At 39.5% G+C, this 21071-nt stretch overlaps 2 protein-coding genes across 3 annotated transcripts in view; one reads left to right on the top strand and one right to left on the bottom strand.

Annotated features, from left to right (window-relative positions):
• Positions 1-21071, top strand: part of LOC309653565 (cyclin-Y-like protein 1) — a 33834-nt gene that overhangs the window by 11093 nt on the left and 1670 nt on the right. Inside the window, exons 3-9 of one of the 2 annotated variants that reach the window (XM_082478474.1) lie at positions 248-282; positions 6333-6433; positions 9982-10017; positions 12219-12270; positions 13243-13362; positions 17187-17353; positions 20635-20797. In XM_082478474.1, coding sequence (XP_082334600.1) covers positions 248-282; positions 6333-6433; positions 9982-10017; positions 12219-12270; positions 13243-13362; positions 17187-17353; positions 20635-20797 — 674 coding nt within the window. The remainder of the gene's footprint in view (positions 1-247; positions 283-6332; positions 6434-9981; positions 10018-12218; positions 12271-13242; positions 13363-17186; positions 17354-20634; positions 20798-21071) is intronic. The other variant, XM_082478475.1, reaches the window with a different exon arrangement.
• LOC309653573 (10 kDa heat shock protein, mitochondrial) lies at positions 3223-3531 on the bottom strand (the record flags this gene model as incomplete). The annotated part of the gene is made up of 1 exon (XM_082478480.1): positions 3223-3531. The coding sequence occupies one exon, from the start codon at positions 3529-3531 to the stop codon at positions 3223-3225; it is 309 nt and encodes a 102-aa protein (XP_082334606.1).

Consider the following 21071-nt stretch of genomic DNA (forward strand, 5'->3'; position numbering starts at 1 on the left):
CTTTCATTTGTGCCTAATACAGAATATCTATTAGGTCAAAAAAGTGAAACTAAGTTTTTAGATTTTATTTATAGGACTCATCTTGCTGGGTGATTTAAATTATATATTTTGTTGGAAATTATTTTAAAAAATAGAATGGAATTCTATCTCATTGTGTTATTGGTAATCCATCAGATAATTAGTGACTACTTTTATTTTTCTATGGCATTTGTATCAGAATTCATCAGTTAATTTTTTTTATTCTTAGTGCGGGAAAAGAGGAGGAGCAACCATTTCAACCATGTAAGTAAACAGTTGAAAAGTTAAGAAATTAATAGTTTGAATTAAAAATATGTCTGCCATGATTCCTAAAAATATGATGGATCCAATACTGTTAGCATGGACCTCTTTTTTGTAGATTTTCTAAATCTCTATTTTCCTAATTATCAAATGTATTCAGGAAAGTCTTTGACTTAGTAGTGCCCATTTTTTAAGGGTTCTGACATTTACGTTAAATTTCACTAATACGGTTGTAGTATAAAGATCTGCCTTAAATTCTTTTGCCTTATTTTTTTGATCTTATTTTTTAACCAAAGTAATAAAAGTATAACAGGTAAGTTAATTTTTAGCACTGTCCATTGACTTCTTGTCATAGCAGGTGAAAGCTGAGCTTCTTCGCTCCACCATGACGTTATTTCCCTCCCTGTGTTCCCTCAACATGTATCAGTTTTTATTAAATCAGAATCAATGTTTACATTACTACGACTCTGCAAATATTGTGCATTGCTGAGCCATATAGTTCTCTGACTGTGCCTCCTCCTTGTACACCCTTCATTCTTTTTCTTAAATATTAATGAAATTGGAGCACTTCTGCACTTCTCTAGGATAACCCAATCCCCCTTTTCCTAGCCAACGTGATCTCACACAGCCAAATGCAGTAAGTAGCTCCCTGCCCGGTCTCCCTGCTTTCACATTCTTCATTTTTTCTGTGGAATTAATTTCCTGACTATATTCACTTGCCTGTTTTCTAACAGCTATTTTTTTCCCCAAATGTTTTAACATTTGTCACATGCCTATGAAAACTATTTTCCGTCTACTAAGCCACATCTGTTCCATTTTTTTCTTGGAGACACTTTGCCCCAATCTTTTGTCTTCCTACTCCCATATAGACTAGTGTTCCCCTAGGCCTGCTCTATGCCTCTTTTCCTGGGATATCTGTGTGAAGTCATCTGGGATCTCACATAACTCTGCTCTCTTATGTTGGATCCCCTATGTCCTAGATTCTGTTTCCCTCTTGTCTTGTTATACTTCCTTGTTTTACTGGAGCACATTTTCCTGGGAAAAGGGCACATGGGCAGAAAGTTTAGAGAGATCTAGCCTCTCTGAAACTCCTTCTATTTGATAAAGTATAGAATTCTCAGTTGAAACTAATTTTTGCCGTTCTAAAGACATTTCCCTCTCATCTTCTCATTTACACTGTTGCTCTTAAACCTGTTGACATTGTATGGTACATTGTACATTACCGATTTTAGTCATTTTCCCCCATCCCTTCCTTCTCGGGAACCTTTTAGTACCTTCCCTCTCCCTGGGATTTTGAAATTTCATAATTTGGTTTGGTATAGACCTTTTTGGTGTGTTTCTTTGATATTCTGTTTTTTTCTTCCAGGTTCCTATTATTCAGATGTTGGAAGTCTTAGACTTACCAGATCGCTAACTTTTTTCCCCTCCTGCTTTGCATTTTGTCTTTTTGTCCTGCTTCCTGGAGATTTCCTTGACTGTGCTCTAATCCTTCTATTGAATATATTGTTTTGTCTACCTTATTTTCAATTTATAGAGTTCTCTTATATCCTGTCATTCTTTTTTTCACTGATGCAATTTCAAGTTTTCATTTGCTCCTGAGTTTTTATCACTCCCATCAATTCCTTCTTCCCGTTTTGTTTTGTTTTTTTTTAAAGCGTCCTTATATTTTATTTTATTTATTTATTTTTTGGCTGCATTGGGTCTTGGTTTCTGCACGTGGGCTTTCTCTGGTTGCGGTGAGCTGGGCCTACTCTTTGTTGGGTGCGTGGGCTTCTCATTGCAGTGGCTTCTCTTGTTGCGGAGCACAGGCTCTAGGGCGTGCGGGCTTCAGTAGTTGCGGCTCATGGGCTCTAGAGCGCAGGCTCAGTAGTTGTGGCGCATGGGCTCAGTTGCTCTGTGGTATGTGGGATCTTTCTGGGCCAGGGCTCGAACCCGTGTCCCCTGCATTGGCAGGCGGATTCTTAACCACTGCGCCACCAGGGAAGTCCCATTCCTTCTTCCTGTTTTGATCTCTTACTTGTTGGGGGCTTCCCTCAAACGTGTGATGGTCCTTGGCTGTCTGTTAAGATCTAATTGGAAGCATCACTTGGACAACTCGTTAACTGATGGGCCTCACTGCAAGGATTTGGGGACCACGCCTCTGAACTCTGAGCCTGCCTTGGGTTCTGTAAGACAAACTGGTTTTCTTGTTCCTGTCCTAGTCAGCCTCTGTAGGTACCAAGGTTGTGCTTCCTCTGTTCTGCCATGTCAGTTACCACTCCTTTATCTAGTCTTTTCACCTTTCAAACATTAAAAATCATCTGCTGTTTATCCTGTCTTATGTATAGCTTTTTTAAAAAATGCCTTTAATTCTAATGAGATGATATCTGAAAGAAGGGGGAGAGGAAATAGATTTGTGGTCAGTCTACTCAAACTTAGATTTATTCTTTGAATATAGGTTCTGAGTTTGAAGTTTAATGCAATATAATTAACGATATTAATTCAGACAATATTTTTGATTATACCTATAATTAGAATATTATACTTTTCTACTAAGGCCTTGAGTATGAATTCTATTCAAACCACTCACCCTACCATATTGTCCATTAATGTGCAACATAGATGGAGTATTACAGACTTTTCAGTGAAAGTCATTGATTCTTAATAAACGTATCCAAAACTTGTGAAAAGGGGGAAGAAAAAAGTGAACTTCAGCTTTATTCTCTCTCTTTTTTTTTTTTTTTTCATTTATATACTTTTATTTGGGAATGTTTAAATCAATACAGAGAAAACGAAATTTCAGAGACAATGAATATCATTAGTTTGGATATCATTACTTTATTATAAAAGAAACACGGAAATTATTTACAGGATGAAAGATTTCAGAACTTCAGTGGCAGCTTCACGTGATGCCATTGGGGGAACGGGCAGCTTCACGTGATGCCATTTCAATAGTGACTTATTTTAGTCGACATATTTTCCAAGAATGTCACCATCTCTAAATAAGAAATAATCCTTGTCATCTAGAACTACTTTGGTGCCTCCATATTCTGGGAGAAGAACTTTATCTCCAACTTTCACACTAACTGGTTGAATCTCTCCACCCTTTCCTTTAGAGCCTGATCCAACAGCTACTACCATTGCTTGCAATACTTTTCCTTGCGATTTTTCTGGAAGCATAATGCCTCCTTTGGTTACAACTTCGGGTGCACTTCTTTCAACTAATACTCGGTCAAAGAGGGGAAGAAACTTTCTAAATGCCTGTCCTGCCATGACTCGGGTTGCCGCACTTCGTACTCTCGCTCTCTCCAGCTTTATTCTTTTAATGGGTTAAAATCAGAGGCGGTAGGCACAATGGGAGGAGTCATTGGGTGGGGGCAGGATTTCAACAGGTACTTGACCTTTAATGATAAGCTTTGAGGGTTGTTACTTACTAGCCTCCTAGGTATGATTATTTTCTAGTCTTCACCATTAAACCTGCAGTCTACTAAGCAACCTTTCCCCTTATAAAGATTGTAAAAGTCCATGTATTTTGTCCTTAGTGCTGAATGAAGATAAATACTCTTCTTCAGTGACCAATTGAAATAATACCTATGAACATTAAACTGTCAGTAGTGTTTTTTGCTACTTGTTTTTTTTTTTTTTTGTATTTGCATTTTATACCCTTATGTGTGTCAGTGCAGCTTATTGAGGTTGTGAGCCAGCAATGGTAAAGCTTTAATCATAAGGGACAGTTATCTTAAATTTTCAAGCAAGATGAGAGGAAAGTAATCTGCTGGCAGCTAACATATCTAGGCTTTGCTCAGAGGCTTCAATTCTGCCATCCTTTAGTGAACACTAGATGCTGGAAAGTTTGAATAGTTTCAGGAGTAGGCCTGTGGAAGTGTTTCTTTTGTAGGATCGAGCCAGTAGACTGTAAGTTGCTGATACAACTTAAATGAGCCCCCATAGGATTATAGAGCACATCTAATTAAAAATTTTAAATGTTTTAGCAGTAATATTTCCAAAGACAAATCAATATACATTCATAATAGGAAAAAAAGTTTTTAATAGAGGAAAACAGGATAAATAGCACCCAAAGCTCTACCAACTAGTCTATATTTTGGTACATTTCCTTACTATTTTTATTCCCCTCATATATATAGATTTTTGGTCAGAATTGACTTTTATTACGTGTAGTGTATGTCATATTATACCCTAATAGTAGTGACCTTAAAAGATAACCTGCTTCGTTTAGAATCAAAGTATTTGAATGAGTGAATTTTCATTTTTCATGCTGTATCTGTTTTTTGAGATTCTAAAATTACACATTAACCAAATAGCTTAAGGACCATATCAGAGTTTTAGTTTAAAACATTTCTAGCTTGAAGGAGAAATTAGTCTTCCAAATAGTGATACTGTTTCAAATATGTTACATCTAGAACTTTTTGTTAATAAGGAATAAGTGGCTTTGCATAAAGCATCTGAAACAAGCAAAATGGTGTTTTATATATGCCATTTGGATATTTCTGATTATTGGATACTGGCAATTTTTATTTAAATGCTCTGTATTTTAAAAAGCATCAACTAGATTTTCTCCCTGCCTCACCTTTCATGTATTTGTGGAGGACATTGATGGGAGAGTGTGACAGCATGGTGAAAACTATTTTATATGAATAGGAGGAAGGAAGGCTCATCTGAATTAGTAAACAAACAAAAACCAAAACCAAAACCCAGCTTTAAAATTGTTCGTATTCTGTGGTATTAAAGAATGCTACTCTTCCTTCCAGTGGCTTTCAGTGATTGGGATTTGGTTATTGGCCTTACTTTAAGGAAGAGAGTTGTCCTAACATAGTTTAGGCCATTTTAGTATTTGACTATTGCCGTGTTCATGGGCTCTTCACAAATAAATGGATACTTCTAAAGTGTTTTAAAGATAGTTCATTCTCTAGAGGGTCTCAAAAAGTTCTTTGTCACCTATCCAACACCACTGTAGATAAATTCTCACGAATTTGTACCTTTAGTAAGATTTACCTCCAGTTGTAACTGATCTTAAATAATTTCTCAAACACTTGTCGAATCCTAATTTGTCCCAGATTCTGTGCTCAGTAGCTGGAGGTAGGAGAAGAATCTTCCTAACCTGGAGAAGCTTGTTTACTTAAGAGGGTGGTACTATGCAAGCAGCTGAGACCATGGAACAGTTGGTAAATTAGATGTGTGAGTGTGCAGAAAGTGAGAAGTTTTGTGGTGTGCCTGCTGGCAAAGGGATCCTAGAGGCAGATGGGGTCAAGCTTGCTGGGACAGGAGGAAGAAAAAGGCATTGCAGGCAGAGAGCAGCATGGGTGAGGCAGGAGTGTCAAATAACACGTAGAACAGAATTAGTACAATTTTGAAATGAATGGCAAGTATTCTCTGAGGTTCTCACTTGAGTAATGTAATGGCAGTCTTACTTAAACATGAAGTGAGAAGTTAAATTCTCAGAGTTGTTTTATCCGTTTTTTTTGGATGCGAGAGAATCTTTAAGCAGTACCTTTTTGTCCTCCAGATAAGGAAATTGAGGCCCAGAGAGACTTATGGCCCCCAGCTTTTTAGTGATAGAGCAGCCCTGGCATGCCCAGCCTCTGATTGGAAAACGTTTGTTTCGTCACACTGTCTCCTGAACATTTATTATTGGTGTTCATTTACTGCAGTGAAATGCTCCTACATCGGTATTATATAAAGCATTACGTTTTATTGTAGTAAATGAATAGAAATAGGAAATCTCAGCTGCATTTCATTGCTTAAGGAAAAAACCCTGAAATCTTATTCTAAACTTTTTACATTATTATAAAGGTAATTTATAATAGGTGCTTGCCAGGTTTGATTATAGGTACTATATCAAGGCAGCATTTTAGAACCCATTTCTCAAAGCTCGTCTGTGGAAGTCAGAGTATAGAGGTTTCCCATAGAGCTGCACATGATATCACACTCAGGCAGTTCATGGAGTGTAAGAAAAATCTTAATGCTTTATCGTTTGACATTTTAACCGAGGAAAAACACACACTTGATAGGTTTAACTTACTGTGACATTTTCTTCTATTTCCCTTCCCCTTCAGGTATCTCCAGGGCAGCTTACTAAAAAGTATAGCTCATGCTCAACAATATTTCTAGATGACAGCACGGTCAGCCAGCCTAATCTTAGAACCACAGTAAAATGGTGAGTACAAGTAGGTTGCCAAGGGCTGAGTGACAGACCCCCTTATCGCTAAAAGCATCCTAGCCATACATAAGTTCATTCATTTGAATTGTCCTTTTCAGTGATCAGGTTAAAAAACTGGTGTCAACTATAGATTGATTTCAAGGACCTAAATATGAATTTTCAGTTTCCATTTTAATCTTAGAGCGCATGATAGAAGGGAAAGCCAGTTAGCAAATAAGAAATCCCAGAAAAAGTATAAATCTTTATTTGACGCGTTTCTGTTGCTAAGCCATTGTTGAACACAGTGAGAAAGAGAGGTGCTTTTGATTGGCTGTTTCTAGAGACAATTATTACTGTATGAGTTGTAGTCCTCAAACAACGTGCACTACTTTGGAAGCTGCTCTTAGAAGAAGGAACAGCTTGTCCCCTGCTGGCACCAAAGCGAATCTGCATTTAAATTTAATTGGAGTTTGTCAGATTTATCCCACTGTGCTTTTTTTTTTTTCCTGCACTCTTTCTGTATGAAATTTTACTTCTCCTTCCTGTCCCCCAAAGAGGGGGAGAATATATCAAACCAGTCTTAAGAAATACACACTCAAGCTTAATTTCTTTGTAGATGAAATTTGTTCAACTGAGGTTTTAACTTAATAGACACATTTAAGTTTTGTTTATATATATATATCTCCAACACACTGTATCACTCACAGCAGAGAACAATAAAAGAGGTGAGGTTTCGGAAACATGGCTGTGGTCAGGCTTATACTTAAGGAGACACGAACAGTGTCATGATGATGGAAACTATTCTTTAATTTCTGGGAGCACCTCATAGTCCACAATTGGAGATGCACTTTCAAAACACCCTAATGATGAACCTTTCAAGCTTATTTAAGAGAAAAAAACCAAACGGGATGCAGAGCTTCTTGCCTCCTCCCTCGCGGTTGTCCACGAAACATTAACATCTCCTTAGGATATGAATGTTGATTTTCCAGAACACAGTTTGGGAAATGCTATTTGAAAATATTAATGTCCTTATCCTTAATTTTATTTGTTGTCTTAATTTTATAAGCTAATTGTATTTTTAATTGGTTTTTAATGTGCCAGCTTTTTTTTTAGCTATTTAAATTATCAGTAACTTCTACTTTAATTAAAGACAGCAAGTTCACAGTCATAATAATGTAACTTTCCTCTCTTGCTTACAATAATAGTTGCAGTCAAGTCATGTTTCAGCAAAAACTGAGCCCCATCTCTAAAGTCCTGAGTTTGGGCACTTATCACATAATCACTCAATGTTTTTCTTCAGCCAAGACACTGAATCTGTGGGTACAAAAACCACTCTACTTTGGCTAGAGTCGCAGCTTCTTTTGAATTCAAAAGAGTCTGATGTCCAGTATATAATTCAAAAGTACTTTGAAAGTAAACCTTGCTCAGGGACTTCCCTGGTGGTGTAGTGGTTTAAGAATCTGCCTGCCAACGCAGGTGACACAGGTTCGAGCCCTGGTCTGGGAAGATCCCACATGCCGCAGAGCAATTAAACCCGTGCGCCACAACTACTGAGCCTGTGCCGTAGAGCCCGCGAGCCACAACTACTGAGCCCGTGTGCAACTACTGAAGCCCACGCACCTAGAGCCCGTGCCGTGCAACAAGAGAAGCCACCACAGTGAGAAGGCCGCGCACCACGACAAAGAGCAGCCCCCGCTCTTGGCAACTAGAGAAAGCCCGCGCGCAGTAACAAAGACCCCATGCATCCCAAATTAAGTAAAATTAAATAAAATTAAAAAAAAAAAAAAAGATTTACCTTGCTCAGACAAGAAGGTTTCATCCTTTTTTTTCCCGACCTAGTCTAATTTTTGGAAGTACAGTAAATTTTAATTTGCTCTCATGAAGTTTTAGAAATGATCATTCATCACATTCATTATTGGTGAAATAAAGGTTTACTGAGAAAATTAATAGGGCCAATTGGCTTTTAGGAATGATTTTGAAAATGTTTATCATGGGGTTAGTTTTCAGTGGGGTAGCTGTTCTCAGTGGGGTAGGTGAGCCTTATTAGAATCACTTATGCAACTTTTCAAGATATATGTTTCTGGATGCACAAAGTCCACCCGCCTGCCCCCGCCTCCAAGACACAGTGTCTGTGTGTCTGTCTGTCTGTCTGTCTCTCTCTCACCCACGCACACACACCTGTTGACAAGATGGGGAATGATGTGAAGCATGATTATATGGACAAAAGCATCCCGAGTGATTCTCCGATCTTAACCCTAACTCATTCATCCCTAAACTTTGCTGCACGCTGCAGTCATCTGGGGATCTTTAAAAACAGTCCTGATGCCCAAGTCATACCCAGTGCCGGTTAAATCAGAACATCTTGAAGCAGAAGCCAGGCAGTTTTTAAAGCTTCTCAGATGATCCCAGTGTGCAGCTGAGCTTGGGAGCCACTATTTGGTTAGAGGGCAGGAGAAAGAGAACTGCTTCTGATAATTAGTGGGACCTTAGGTAAGTCAGTTTTAAGCCTTGGTTCCCTTATCTGTAAAATGGGTGGTTTAATTAAATGTCATCTACGGTTCAGTGGTCCTTTCCATCATAAAACTTCTAATGCTGTGATTTTAAAATCAATTTGAAGATGAAACTTGGAAGCACTATAGAAGTATCCATCTTTGATGCTAACGGTGTTACAGGCCTTTATACAAGTGCTAAGATTCTATAGACCTATTCTAAAATTCAGATTTGCCTTCCCTCAATTATTTTGAGTTTCATTTTAGACACTGAGAACAAAGGGGAGCATATAACTTAACCAGAGAACCCCTTTGTTGCCTAATATACAACATCTGTGAATAACTTAGGAATATAGTAACTTAAAAAAGACTACCTAAGGACTTGTATCTATCTGTTCGTTAATACTTTATTTAAAATAATTTGGAAATACCTGTCATTAATAGGATACTGTGTAGTATTATGCTGTCTTATTAGCACTGCTTATTTCAGGATAGCTAGACCTATCATCAGTTTTGTGGCTATAAAATTTTGCTATTAAATTTTCTAATAATTATGTAAAAGTGATTTGAAATCATTTTGGTATAGAGCACTTTTATTATTTACTTTTAGGGAAATAATGGAAAACGGATGGGTAGGTGGATAGCGAACTAAATCAACTGAAATGCAGGGGCTAACAAAACAACCACACACACACACACACACCCCCACACACAAACTACTATATGGCTTAAATTTAAGCATGTGTATAGATAGATATAACTTGTACAGGACAGAAGGTTTTGTGGGTAGAAGGACAAATGACAGGGGACATATGTAATAATTTATATATTATAATAATCAACCAAAACATGCCTTCTAACAGCATATCTAGCATTTTGGGTCTCCTAATTTTGCTAAAAGCTGAAGAACCTAAAACAAGGGGGAAAGCACCCATGTGGTACTGTTCTGAATTCGAGGATTTCGGGGCCACTGGGCCTCTGGAAGGTCTTCCCTCCTTGCTAACCCCTTTTTAAAAATGTCTTCAGGCCTGATATGATAAAAATCAGTGATGACAATGTATTTTTTTTCCTCCACAGTATGACCTTAGCAATATATTACCACATCAAGAACAGGTGAGCTCTTTTGAAACCTATCTTGTTATTCCAGCTAATTAATTTACAAGGTATCAAGTTTAGTGTTAGGTAATAACTATAGATGTTACTGGCATAAGCTTTTATTATTAGAGTGCTTTTATTACAATATAGAAGTGAATCATTTATTTTTCTCTTAGGACCCTTAATTCTTAGGTTACTGAGCATCCCAAAGAGTATTTGTTTATATGGGTTATATTGATAATTTACTGTATTAGAAATTGAAATTGAGAATTTAAAAAATTAAATTCATTGTATATTAAAACAGGGTGTGCCTTAGCACTACTGAAATTTTGAGCTAGATAATGCTTTGTTGTGGGGTGTCGTCCTGTGTGTTATAGGATATATAGCAGCACCCTTGGCCTCTACTCACTAGATGCGAGTAGCACCTTCTTCCCTCCACATTACGACAACCAAAACTGTCTCCAGCCATGGCCAGAAGTCCCCTGGGGGACGAAATCACCCCTGATTGGGAACCCCAGTGTTCAACATAAATCATTTTTTTTAATGAAAAATAACTATTTTCCACAACAAAAAATATTGAGAGAAAAGTATCTCCTCAATAGAAGACAGCTGATTCTCATATCTATTCTGTCTTCAGTCATTTGTTTTGAAGAAACAATATGAAGAAGATCCAGCCGCTTGCAGATATATAGTTGGAAAAAGGTGTATTTTTAAAGCCTTCAGATAATTTGGTATATTCTTTGATACTGTACCAAAAGTCTGCATGTGCTAGTTTCTTAAATTAGTTAAAATGGAATTCTAAATCATATCAATGAACTTGTAATAAATACTATGTTAAATTAATACCCATTGATCTGTCATGCATACTGAGTAGATCTTTTTACCTGTACCTGACTTTATAATATTATACATTGGTCATTTGGAAAGTATTGGTTCACATTTCTTTAGACAGTGTCAAAAACTCACTTTTGTTAGTATCACCACCAGTCTTACCAGAAAAGTCTTTTAAGTGTTGAGAAGTTGTCAAGTTCACAATCGAAGGTAGAAGTTTTCCAAAACTCCTGATATTTTTAGCTTGATGGCTTGAATTTTATCATTGGCAACAAATAACTTTAGAGTTATTTTCCTTGAAGTGACAGGCTCACTTTGTTCATTTTTGAAAGAATGACTGTGTCAGTTGTACATTCAAATAACGATGGTGTTCGATGAAAAAAGTGTTTCAAATAAAGATGGTGTTCTATGAAAAAAATGACTTACCGCCAAGTCACAAGTGCTTTTCCTTAACACAGCCATATTTCAGTATGTAAAAGTGCTTAATGCATACTTTCCACTTATTCAGAATATTAAAAAGAAGGACCAAGGTTTAAGAACACTATTAATTTTTACTCTTTTATCAAGGATGTTCTTCAAGCAGATTTTTTAACTGCAAGTGGCAGTGAATAATTGAATGACTTCTAATTCAGTTTGGTACCACTGCCTTGATTCATGCTCAGAAACCAGCAGTTTTACCCACTTTTGCTTTTATACATCCATAGCAAATGTCACACAATGTGAAGGGCAGGTAGTGTCTTAGTATTCTTATAAAAGCAGTTTTGACCTCTTGGGCCTCCTGAAGGAGGGGATAGGGGAGAATCCCAGAGGCCTGCAGACCACATTTAGAGAACCGCTGTTCAAATGAGCGCAGTGTATTAGTGTGGTGAAATTTTAAATTAAAAAGCCTGGTTTCTTTTAAAATAAAAAGACAATTACATTTTTAACTCAAACTATTTAAAAGAGACAAGAAGAAATACACAATAAGGATATAAAGAACTAAAGAGAAAAAAACGGGAAAAAACCATGAATCTCATATTCACATTGATTGAAGTGAGAAGAATTTATTGCCCACCACCACTGCTTCATAAAATGTTCTTGCATATTCCAGTGTGAGGTTAGAGGGGTGAAAATATATTGGTTTACTAGCATTGCCTGTTAGGGAGGGTCAGTGCTTATAGAGGCAACTCTGGCTGGTTGTTGTAGAAAAGGTTTCACAGAACTTGATGTGCTGAGTAAAAATAGGTCAGGAAACCTTTCTAAGGGTGGAATCCAGGAGAAGAATTTATAAAACTGTTTGCTTCGTTGAAGGTTAAGCTTCCTCTACCCCTCTCTCTACTCCTAGCCGATATTTTACTAAGATAGTAAGTCCTGAATTAATTTTTTAAATGCACATTCTTATTTTATAGAGTTGCAGATAGATCCTTGGATATTTTTGATGAGAGATTACATCCACTCACAGTAAGTGTCAGTTTTATTGAAGTGGTATTTTTCTCTTATACAGTTGTGTTTATTTCATGCTGATTTGCTTTGAAATTAATTACTAGAAGAAAATTACTTCCTCCAGCTCGAAGTCAAATTCATCTTCCTTTAAGTCTTCTTCCCCACGCCATGTTGTGTCTAGTCATTTTCCCGAAGGCGTGTTGTATAAGGGGTTGATGGATATGAACCGAGTTGCACTTTGTGTGAATAGTGAGCAGGTAAGTAAACATACCCAAGTAACAGAAAATGTATCTTTTTAAAGGATGATGTTCCATAGCATCAAACAATATAAATATTTGTAAATAAACCTAATATGATAAGGCCTCTAAGAAGAAAATTAGAAAACTGTTTACATTTTAAACGAATTAAAATGACAAAGTTTTAAAATTCACTTCTCCGGGTGCTCTGTGGCCACACGTGGCTGGCGACTGCTGTACAGGACAGCACATTCTTAGAGCCTTATGGTTACAGGACACTGGAAATGTGTTTTCAAAGTTGACTACAGAAAAGTATGACATATGGTGATCAGCAAGACTTTTGAGCCTAAAAGTATTGGGTTGGCCAAAAAGTTTGTTTGGTTAGTGAATATATTGTTCAATAAAATGCTTGGTGAAAATGAAAACTGTGTCTTTTATTTTTACTTAAAACCAAATGAACTTTTTGGCCAACCCAATAGTTTACATTTGGTTAGAATTCTGTGGGGAGGAACGTGGAAATACATAAATTTTCTGCGGTTGTGCCTGTATTTTTCTTTAATGAATGGTGGTGAGTACTGGATCACTGTGGTATTTTAGGATCCCATTGTTTAGATTTAAAAGACTACAAGACATGTCACCCAATCAGAATTATTTTAAGGGGCACGTGGGCCCAAGTGTGAAGACTGCTATCTTAAGGGTACTTTTAAGTATTTTTCTTCCGTGGATACTTAAATTGCATTTTTTCTCCCTTCAGCGAGAAAAGATTCCAGAGGAATACTTCGAGCATGATCCTGAACACAAATTCATTTACGGATTTGTTCATACTCTTTCTAGTGCCGCACAGCTAACTGCTGAAGGTGCAGTAGTAACTTTGGTAAGATATTTTTTCTTTCATAAAGCATCTGTAGAAATTTCTGTCTTGTACACATGGTATGGTCCTGTTTTTCCCAAATGAAAGTAGGTTCCTGAAACGATCATTAGAACTTTATTCAGAGAAACCTATCAAAAGAAAGTAAAGTATACACATTTGAGCTTTAATCATCATTATGATTTAAAACGTTGCCATTGCTTTTCTCATGACAAAACAATTGCTATTAAAGGCAGCAGGAGAGATTTCTGGTTTCTCCTTCCACACCTGAGGGGACACACGCACGCACAGTGCACACACGCACACACAGACGACGCGTGTGGTGGTGGTGGGGCGGGGCAATCACTGAGCGCTCTGGTCCACAGGCAGAAACAGGTTCCGGGCAGTTTGAAGCTGAGTCCCAGACTGCACTGCCTAGGCAGTTCTGATGTGTGTCCTGACTGAGAACTACTGCCCTCAGTTCTCTGTTCCTTGGATAATGGATAATGGTGTTAACCATCCCTGCTGTCCTCTTATTGCCTGCATGTGAAGTTGCCCAGGACTAGGGTGCCAGTAGGACTTCAGAAGGCTTTACTCTAGTTAGCCTGCTAAGCTACAGCTGTGTAAGGACCTTTTTGTCATCCATTCCTAATTCCTATGGTAAGATTTTATCATTTGAATAATAAATCATATTCAAGTGAGAGGTAGTTGGGATTGTTTTACTCCTCCCTATAGCAAACCTGTAGGGGGGAAAGTCAGCTGCGTGGTCTGCAGGGAAGGAATACTTAGGCCACTCACTGCCTGCTCCTATCAAGGCAGAATTTAGGACAGGAGGCTTGTCCTTTTGAAAAGAGACCCCTCAGTGGGTACTGGATCAGACACAGGCCTTTTCTTGGCGCTACAGGCCACTTGGAGTGCTTAGCACATGCTTGAGAGAGGCAGGAATGGTGCTTGCATATGGAGAGCTAGGAAATGCAGGAAGGAGAGTATTTGGGTTGGAAGAGGGGCATTTCTTTGTAGCCAAGTTAAGCTTGATGTACCTGCGAGACAGCAGAATGGCAGTGTCTAGTAATCATTTGAATATATGGGATTGGAGCATGAATCTGAGCTAGAGGGAGGGAATTAAGTGTAGCTGTTCAAATGCAGAGAAAGTATGTAAAATAAAAAGTGGGTAGAAGATAGATCCTACTAGGGACTGTCAGCACTTAAGGGACAGATCCCCAGAGGAGTGGCTACAGTGGTAGGAAACCCAGCAGAGAACCCTAAGAGACACCAGGAGAGGTTCAAGAAGGAGAGTATGGTCCAAACGCTAAATGCTACCAAGAAGTTGCTCATGTCATAAATACCATGTCACTGAATACCTACTCTGTGTCACTTTTCTACATGTGGGGGGTGGAGGAGAGAACAAGTTGGATAAATAAAGTTCTCGCCTTTATGGAGCAAGTGTGGAAGACGTAAATTTTTTTTTTTTTTTTTTTTTTATCGGAGTACAGTTGATTTACAGTGTTGTGTTAGTTTCAGGTGTATAGCAAAGTATAAGTGTTTTTTTTTAATGAGTGTTTTTTAAAAGATGACTATTTCAAGTGGTGGTAAAAACCATGAAGAGAAAGCAAGGTAAAGGGATAAAGTGATTAGAGGGGCTTACTAGAAAGCTCAGGAAGAGCCTCTTTAAAGAGGTAATGTTTGAACCCAGGACCTGGCTGAACTGAGGAAGATCAGGTACGCTGGCATTACGGGCAGAGGGGACAAGTGCAAGGCTCTGAGACAGGAACTTGTTCTGTGTGTTCAAGGAAAAGCAAGGTGGCCATTGTGATCCGAGCGGGGAATGAGGGAAAGAGCATAGGTGATGAGGTCACGGAAGGACAAGGCCGTACCGCACAGGGCCTCGTAACTTGCAGGCCACGGGAAGAAGGTATTTGTTTGATGGGAAGCCTCTGGCAGATCTGGAGCAGGCGCATAAAGTACTCTTAATTTAAGAGGCTCTCCTGGCTGCTTTGGGGAGAACAGACTGTAGTCTGTTGGGAGGCAGAGAAGTTAGGCAGTGGCAGCGATACAAGTCAGAAGTGACAGACAGAAAAGCGGTCAGGGTACCAGTGATGGTAGAGATAGCAAGAAGTCCTAACAGATTGGAGCAGGATACACTCAAGTGCAGGTTTTTGGTCTCAGCGACTGGGCGTGTGGCAGTGCTCTTTCATTTATGAGGGAAGGCCTGGGGAGTGGAGCTCTGGGACGAAGAGCTCTGGGTTGTTTGTGTGAAGGCACCGGTGACCACGGCAAGAGTAGTCTCTGTAGAGTGGTAGCAGCAGGAGGCTGACTGAAGTGGGTTAAGGAGAGGATGGGAGATGAGGAGCTGGCCTCAGGCCTGAGGACGCCGTCTAGGGGCAGTGGGGGACAGGCTGGGGACATGGAAGCATTCACACTGGAGGAAGCCTCTGACAGAGAGGGAGAAGTTGTTCAAAAGGAGACTAACTGTGGGCACAGTGCTCTGCAGAAGTGAGGTGGGATCAACTTCATTCATAGGAGAGTTAGCTTCAGTGAAAAGAAAGAAATCTCGCTTCCTCCGAGACAGGAGGGCAAGTGGGATAAATGAATATCAGCACGTGTACCAAGTTTGCCAGTACAAAGGTGAGAGGAAGTTGAGAGATTGCCAGTGTCGTTTCAGTGCCTCTGATGAGTCCCATAAAGTAGAGAGTTGAACCTTGCGGGGAGAGTCGTTCTTAGGGTACTAGAGAGTGCTGAGTTCTTTGGGGAATGGGAGCCGAATTTCACTAAGAACATATAATCTCAATACCCGTGTTTGAAAACACAGTAGAGTTTGGAGGGCATGGGCGAATCTGAGCTGTCAATCTGATAACCCTTCAGAGAGTAAACAGACTCTTTCAAACTGGACATTTTTCTTTTTGTCAAATGGCATATACACTCTTCTACAGAGGTAACAACAAATCACAGCTTACCTCTCTAATCTTTGCTCAGCTGTTAACTCCATCCAGTTCTTTGTAGGGTAGACATTTGATACATGTAAAAGAAACCGTGAAATCATCTCACAAACCGGCAGGTTTAGAGGAGCCCCAGGGATACAGACACAGGCAGGTCTTCCCACCTTAAAACCAAAAGAATTGACTAAGCTGCAGATTATGTAAGACAGAAATGAATAATGAAATGATAATGGAGATGTGAAAAATTGGGGCTATGAAAAGGACTACCCTTTGTATGCATGTGTGTTCCTTCAAAAGGCACTAAAATATGGGAATACTTGACAGTTGTAAAGCCCCTTTGTACTGCCTGTCCTGCTGTGCCACGCAGCAGCCACTGGGAGGCTCTCTTGACCACCAGTTTTTATCTTCAAGTTCATGCCACAAAAGGACTGGTGACTGACTCTGAAGAGAAGGTAAAGATGTGCTCAGTCTTACCAGAATTTTACACACTCAAGCGTTATGTAAAATCGCCATGCAACCACCACCAGTCTTGTAGTTAACATTGCACGTGATAGGCACTCAAGCATTTACTGAACAGTTGAAGTCGACACTGGGCTGTATGTGCTGCCCTTGACAAGTGGGAAGGTAATAATACAATGCGTGTCTTTAGAATGCCCTTTGCTGAGATGTCCTTTCATTCCTGTGACCAAAATTGGGTTGGAAATTCACACGGGCAGAGTAGAAATATCAGACTCACAGAAATATCTGACTTACAACTGTGACCTGGCCTCTGGCCTTGGCTTGGCTGAGCAAAGTCTTTGTAGAACCTAGGAATAAAAGGGGTGTCAAAAAGAGATGAAATCTGTCATTCCTAACAATTCTTATCACAGCACTTAAACTGAACGAAAATCAAAGATCAGTGCTCTACTTTTGCAGGTTTACTTAGAAAGGCTTTTAACTTATGCTGAGATCGACATTTGCCCCACTAACTGGAAAAGAATTGTTTTGGGAGCCATTCTTCTTGCCTCCGAGTTTTGGGACGATCGGGCTGTATGGAATGTGGACGACTGCCAGATCCTCAAGGACGTTACAGTTGAGGACATGTGAGTTTGTAAGGTTACCGTGAACTTTCTAACCATTTTCCAATACCTCATTTGCTCTCATAAAGTTTACATTTTTACGAAATGTTACATTTTAAGAAAGGTTACCTTGTGCAGAGAGCTGAAATAGACATAAAATTACAGCCTTCTTTCTATCTAGCTGTAGTATAACAATTTGTATTTCCCCTCATTCATTGGTAGGTCTTGATGTGTTATTGTTGTAATATTCTGCTTGAGAAATTGAAATTATTTTTCTGGTGGTTTTTGCCAAACATTTTACAAGCTCACTACCAGAGCAACATGGTACAGTAAGTAACTTGACAGCTTTCTTAAAGCTGTCTACCAGGTCCAGTCCATTTTTAAGGGGCACATGCCTGGTCTTTGAAGCAAGTGGCCACTGTTAAGGTCTTAGGGCCTCTAGACTACTGACAGGTTATAATTTCAACCTGAGTCACACATTGTGTATTTGCTTTTGCTGGTCTTTTTCTCCTTTTTATCTGAGGTTCTGTTGTTACAGAAACTATGATGTACAGGTAGCCACATATAAAGGTTTCAGATCCCTGTGTTCCTGTCTCCTCCCCTAAAGTCTGCTGAGCTAGGAAACACCTACCTCTCAGGTCGTCCGGGAAGCATCCCTGGGGCCTCACCCAGGGCACTCAGCAAACACAGCGGCACTTTGTGGGGCCTTGAGTTAACTAGGCAGGTTCTCCTCACAGATGGCACGCTCACATTGGCATGAAACGCCAGGCTTCCAATCTGGCTCTGGTGAAGGGCCCCAAGGGTGGGAAGCAGGATGAGCCAGAGAGGTAATTCCAGCAGACTCTCGAAGTGCCCGCTTGACAGTGAACCTGTCTTTGTGGGTGGCATTCAGGAAAATGTGAAAGGACACCTCTTGATTATATTGGACAGCAGAGGCCGATCAAGATGGCAGGCAGGGGCAAGAGTTTGTTTTTGTTACCTTTGCCCCTTACCCTAGATAATTCACAATTACCAAAGTGCATATTTACAGCTGAAGCGAGGAAAGCTGTGACTAAGAGAAGGGACCAGTGACTGTCAGTAGCTGTCAAAGTGGCTTTTGGTGAAAATGCCCACTTTGGTGATCATGTAAACCAGGTGGTCGTGGTGATATTGCTGGTAGCAATCTTAGCAAACAGTGGAACAGCAGATAATGAATTTGAAATGAATAGAAGTACTTTTGGAAGTTGCAGAAACTAAAGTGACGTTGACCAACACTATCATCAGTCTTTGAACTGGTCCCTTGAAGGAAGGAAAATTTGTAATCGTGAACACCATCCCTGCCATGATGGCAGCTGAAATTTTCTCAGAATCTGCAGCTGAGCTGACTGGGGCTCTGGTTCCAGGTACAACATCCGAGAACATGCAGGGAAACGTGTGGGTGTTCATAGACATTGAGCCCAGGAGCATTGGCGGCACTGTCCAGCTATGAAGAAACTAATTCTAAACAACGCTTTTCTGTGTAGAACGGAGAATCACCAGGAGTTATGTTTATAATAGGCTGCTTTTGTTTATGATCTTTGGGAGTTGGAAAGCATTACAACAAAGTGTTTAATACACATTTGTTTCATCCCTCTGCTGTTGACTACTATTTGTAATGGTCTCATTTTGAGTCTGAATTGAAAAATTGCTGTCTATCAGCTTTTCCTTAAAACTTTCTAACATCTCTGTGTCTTGTTAAATATATATTTCCCTTCAAAAGAGTAAGTTAAACTGAGCAGCTGCTGTTCAGACAGTTTGCTGCGCCTGTAAGTGGTAGGCTCTTCAGCCACCTAGCCATTTACAAACAGCAAAAAACACAGAAGATGCATATTCTGTAGGCATAATGCTTTTCTTCAGTGATTAAAGCTCTATTAATAGACATGTTAATCCTATGAAGTACTGTATTTCCACACAATTAAAATGTATTAGTGGAGAAAATATAAAAGGGATAGTGAAGTGCATTTATTCCTGTAGTAAATTAAGTCCTGATTAGCTGATTATCAAAACATTATCTGATTTACATTTCTATAGACTTCTGGCCGTATGAACAGGAAATTAATTTTGGAAGTAGGTTCAGTTAGGTTTAAAGTTCAACAAATGAGAAACCTCATTTCTGCTCATACTCTGCTCTCCATACAGGAGAACATGGAGCATTTGTTGATTTATCCAATGGATAAAATATTAACACTTGAAAACCAAGAAACCAAATGTATTGTAAAATAAGCCACTTGCATGTTTGTTTGGGTATTTATCATTTTTATCTAATCAACTCTCTAAAGTGATTGCTGTGAAAAGTGGTAAGATTTACTCTAACTTTATATTTATTTACTTAAACATTTGGCAAGCAAATGGCTGGATATGGTCATATAGCAGAAGCCTGCTCCCAGCACTCTACTTTCCCACTTCATTGAATTCGCCCTCTGTGGGCGTGTGCAGTCTGTCCTGGCAAGGGGCGGTAGGTCTGAACATTCTGGGCTGCTCTCCTAACACCGGGGGCAACAACTGCTCTATCAGAGGTCGTATCGTAAAGTGGGTTTAGTCTAGCTGAGACATAATCTTACTGCCTTCCTAAGCTTAAAAAGTGCATCCTGTCCTGTCATGGTGACGACAACTCACCCTAGTAAGGTTTTAAGGTGAACAGAAACTTGCATTATGCCCTTTGACACAGCCCCATGCACGGGGTGGGGGTGGGGGTGGGGGGATTCCCTTTCCCATCGAATGTAGCTTATTTATTTATTTACTTGAGATGAATCCTTGTTGCCTCAAGAGTTTTCCCCCCTCAGAGATAATAGCAGTGGCTCTCGATGGATCCATTTGTTGCCGTGGTGATGTGCCCACTCCTTTTGTTGGCTCGTCTCTACTTCAGTAAGCCCCTTCCTGTCATCAGCCCGGTGAAAATGTCTGCAAGTTCTTCAGAGCTAATAAACAGCATACATCATTCCTTTCAACTGATCACTAGAGCGGGGCCTCGTGAGTGAGTGTGGAGCATGAATCGTACAGCTGCACTAATGGAACTCTGAAGAATGAGCCCCTGAGTCAGCAGCATGAGTGCATAAGAGGGCCATGACCTCTTCCCCCTTGTCCCAGACTCAAAGTGCTGGGACGCAGAAAGGACCACAAATAGCTGTACCTTGTTTGCACATTAGGGTATTAATCCAGCTGGGTAGCCATTATTGGTTTCAAAACAGTATTTAGAGCCATCCTAGTAGCTCAGAATGGTATTTTTGAAGATAGCCCAGTTGACTAAAATTGTCCTGTGTTGGTTTTGTCTTCTCCTCCTCCCCCAGGAATGAGATGGAAAGGCACTTCGTGGAGCTACTTCAGTTTAATATTAATGTTCCTTTCAGTGTGTATGCCAAATACTACTTTGACCTTCGCTCCTTAGCAGATGACAACAACCTGAATGTTCTATTCACTCCTCTTAGCAAAGAAAGAGCACAGAACTTAGAGGTAAGGCTGTGAAATCACTAACTGGGGTTTTCTGTCAGCCACCGAAGCCACACCTGTAGCTAAATTATATTAAGCAGTGATTAGGAAAATGGAAAGCTGTTAACAGTTTGAAGAGCTTATTGACCCGTTGGCATCATATTTCCTGTGTCTTTTATGGTTTATACAGGGATCCCACATTATAAAAAAAAAAATTGTCTCTTCTGTAACCATAATTCAGAATACTTTCAATCATATTTAATCTGTTCTTAATGGTTTTCCATTTGAACCTCTACAC

Source organism: Balaenoptera physalus, assembly GCF_965194825.1.
Source record: "Balaenoptera physalus genome assembly, contig: HAP1_SCAFFOLD_601, whole genome shotgun sequence".
NCBI classification, from domain to species: domain Eukaryota; kingdom Metazoa; phylum Chordata; class Mammalia; order Artiodactyla; family Balaenopteridae; genus Balaenoptera; species Balaenoptera physalus.